We start from the raw sequence: 3,144 nt of genomic DNA, 5'->3' as shown, positions 1-3,144 counted from the left end.
GACCAGGGGGATCATCAATCCCCATCCCCAAGGCCTCCAGCACAGCCTCACCCCCCTGGGCTGGATCCCCATCCCCGGGGAGCCCCCAGGGCACAGCCCAGGGCACGGCAGGGAAAGGGTGCTCGGGCAGTGGAAGGGGGTGCCCAGGGAGGTTTGGAGTCCCCATCCTGGAGTGTCCAAGGAAGGAGTGGAGGTGGCACTCAGTGGGGATCAGTCACAGATTGAACTCGATGATCTGGGAAGGCTTTTCCAACCTCAGCGATTCCTGGGTTCTGTGAAGGTGTTACAGACAGCACAGACAAGGAATAGGGTTGGAAAAGATCCCTAAGATCAAGCCCAACCTTTGCCCCAACACCACCACGGTCACTAAATGGGGGCATGTCCCAAAGTGCCACATCCACACCCTTCTGGACACCCCCAGGGACGGGCACTCCACCAGGGCCTGGGCAGCCCCTCCTAGTGCCTGACCACCCTCCCAGGAAGAAATGTTCCCAATATCCAATTAAACCTCCCCTGGCACAGCTTGAGGCCCTTTCCCCTTGTCCTGTCCCTCGTTCCCTGGGAGCAGAGCCCAACCCCCACCTGGCTCCCCCCTCCTGTCAGGGGGTTGTGGAGGTGCCACAGGAGCATCCCAAGCATCCCCCCCTCCAGCAGGACCATCCCCACACCCCAGACTCTCTTCCCAAGCTGTCTGCAATTCCAGGACCATGGAAGGCTGCCAGGACGAAGAACTATCAGGGGCACTTTTTTAATTTGAGCTCATTAAGGCCTGCAGAGCATCAGCTCTGTGCATTCCCTGGGAATTCCCAAAATAGCTGCAAGACCCTTGGTTAGTTTTTTGCAACATTGTCACTCTTCCTTCCTAATTCCTGATCCAAAAAATACTTTGTTACCAACTCACAGGTTGGTTTTTACTCCAGAATTTCACAACACAGATGAACACCAGAGCGAATGGAAGTGAAACATCATCCTATTAATCATCTCCAGCATTAAAACACAATTCCCTCATATCCACAGTCCCCCTCTGTAGCAGAGGAATTTTCCCAGTAGGGCTTCATAATTTGGGATTTGCAGATCCCACCACAAAGTGTCTGATTTGCAGAGAAATTCTAATTCAAACCAAAAAAAAAAAACCACCCTGACACTTCTGTAGGAAAACAAAGTTTGTTTCCCAAATTCCAAATAATAACAAAAGCAATCAACTAAGGAACTCATTGCAGAGAGTTCTTTCAATTTACATACAAAAATTCTCCCTCAGTTTCACTCCCTCGCCCCAAATTCTTCCCATCACAACACATGATAAAAAGTGGAAGGACATTTTCAATTAAATCTAAATATCTGAAAGTGCTTAATGTTAACACTGACCTTAAAATAAACTTATTTTAAAGAGGGCAGATGGTGCCACTGCTGCTTAATTTCACAGCTTTTGTTTTCAACACCTTCATGGATTTTTTTCCATTTCCTTCATCTGCATTTGTGAAAAGCTCAGTGGTTGAAGCCTTTGCTTAATGGGACATAAATGTGAACTCCTGCACAAGCAACTAGGTCTGGAAACTACTCTGGAGCCTAAGAATTAAAGGAAAAAAGTCAACATTTAATTTGAAAAGTTATTTATTTTGAGAACTTCAGCTTGCACATTGTACAAAAATTTGACAAATTCAACAACAACAACAACAAAAAAAAATCTATAAAATGCTGTGGGGTGGGGTTTCTTTTCCCTAACATATTAACATAATAGTTTTCCAAAGGGTAAGAGTTAAGAAAACCAAAAATAGGCACGTTTGTTCCAGTCTGTCTGCAGTAAAGTGTGATTAAAAACATCCCTGTCTTGTTGAGGTATCAAACTGCAAACTTTTGTAATGGTAGAAAAATATAAAGTGAGCCTTCTCGGTGGCAGGTCCAATACAAAATGGTTCATAGAAAAAGCCAGAATTGGTTATTTTTCATTTCCAGGTAGAAATGCAGTGAAACAAAGGAAAAAAAAAAAACCAAAAAACCTTAATTCACCTATCACTAGGAAACCTGATCCTCTGCAAATCCACACTAATCACACACAGTGTTCCACGTTACCAAAGATCTGGCTGGCAAGTTAAAAACAATTCAGTGCTTATGAAAAAAAAAAAAAAAAAAAAAAGAGAGATATATATGGTGATTCAGAGCCCAGTCTTCCAGCAAAGGACAAAAGGCACTTAAGGATGGCTTTAGGATATTCCACAATGGCATTTCGGGATAGAGGACAGCGCCTGGCTGAACAAATCCTTCCCTACAACAAGTCCAGTGAGGTAGTACTTCATATTGCTCCAACTACTTGGCTCTAAGCAAGCAGCTTTATGGTTTTGATAATATAAAATTAGCAGGAAATGGCTTTTTTGTCAAACGTATAAAACCCCAGTTCTTACCAAAAAAAGAAAAAAAATAGCAAATAACCCACTTGTGGTACAAAGCCAGGAACCATCTTGTACAAATTTGGAGTATCAAAATGCTGCCAAGGTGATGCACGAGTCTACCTTGATGGCCAAATCCCCAGACAGTGAAGATTGTTCAAGCAACCAAGCCATTTTTTGGAATAAAAAAAAAAATAAAAATAAAAGGGGGGGCACGGGGGGCACTCTGAGAACTTTCCTCATCATTAGCAGCCTCACCAGAAGCACTTTCAGTCCATTAAGAACAAATAATTCTGTGCTGAATGAATGGCAGGTTTGAGGGGAGAAAAAAAACACAACGATTTAAAAAAAAAAAAAAAAGCAAACTTCAACATTTAGAACAAAAACAAAAATCCACAAACGTACAAAAAGGACACTCCTGGGAGTTTACAGTTTTTTTTAAAAAACGAGGAAGACTTCAAACCTTTTTAGGGGGGGAGTCTGGGACAACACAGCCTACAGGTTTGCTGGTTTGTTTGTTTTGCTTTTTTTTTTTTAAATTAAGCCCGTGGTTTAAGTGTGAACCCAAGGAAAGGAGAAGTGCTTTAGGGAATCACCGGCCGTTGCCGTAGCCGGGGAAGAGCTGGGTCAGGATGTCCTGCAGGGCCTCGTTCACCTCCATGCTGTAGGTCTTGCCCAGGTCGTAGCGACAGGCAGGGCAGCTGTACACGTCAGCCCTGAAGGATCTGTCCAGACAGTCCTGAGGGACACAAGAATTCCC

The 3,144-nt window shown here is 44.0% G+C and overlaps 1 protein-coding gene across 2 annotated transcripts in view; it reads right to left on the bottom strand.

Moving 5' to 3' along the window:
• Positions 1 to 1,467: 1,467 nt before the first annotated feature.
• UHRF1 (ubiquitin like with PHD and ring finger domains 1) overlaps positions 1,468 to 3,144 on the bottom strand; it is a 16,738-nt gene continuing 15,061 nt past the window's right edge. Inside the window, exons 17-18 of one of the 2 annotated variants that reach the window (XM_027666643.1) lie at positions 2,981 to 3,123; positions 1,468 to 1,566 (exon numbers count right to left, since the gene is read on the bottom strand). In XM_027666643.1, the coding sequence (XP_027522444.1) occupies positions 1,542 to 1,566; positions 2,981 to 3,123 (168 nt within the window). In that variant the 3' untranslated portion in view covers positions 1,468 to 1,541. Of the gene's footprint in view, positions 1,567 to 2,122; positions 3,124 to 3,144 lie in introns of those variants that run through there. The other variant, XM_027666645.1, reaches the window with a different exon arrangement.

This window comes from Corapipo altera, unplaced genomic scaffold (genome assembly GCF_003945725.1).
Source record: "Corapipo altera isolate COAL_440 unplaced genomic scaffold, ASM394572v1 193, whole genome shotgun sequence".
Lineage (NCBI taxonomy): Eukaryota > Metazoa > Chordata > Aves > Passeriformes > Pipridae > Corapipo > Corapipo altera.
The sequence above is the reverse complement of the archived record's forward strand: the minus strand, read 5'-3'. Positions and strand labels throughout refer to the sequence as shown.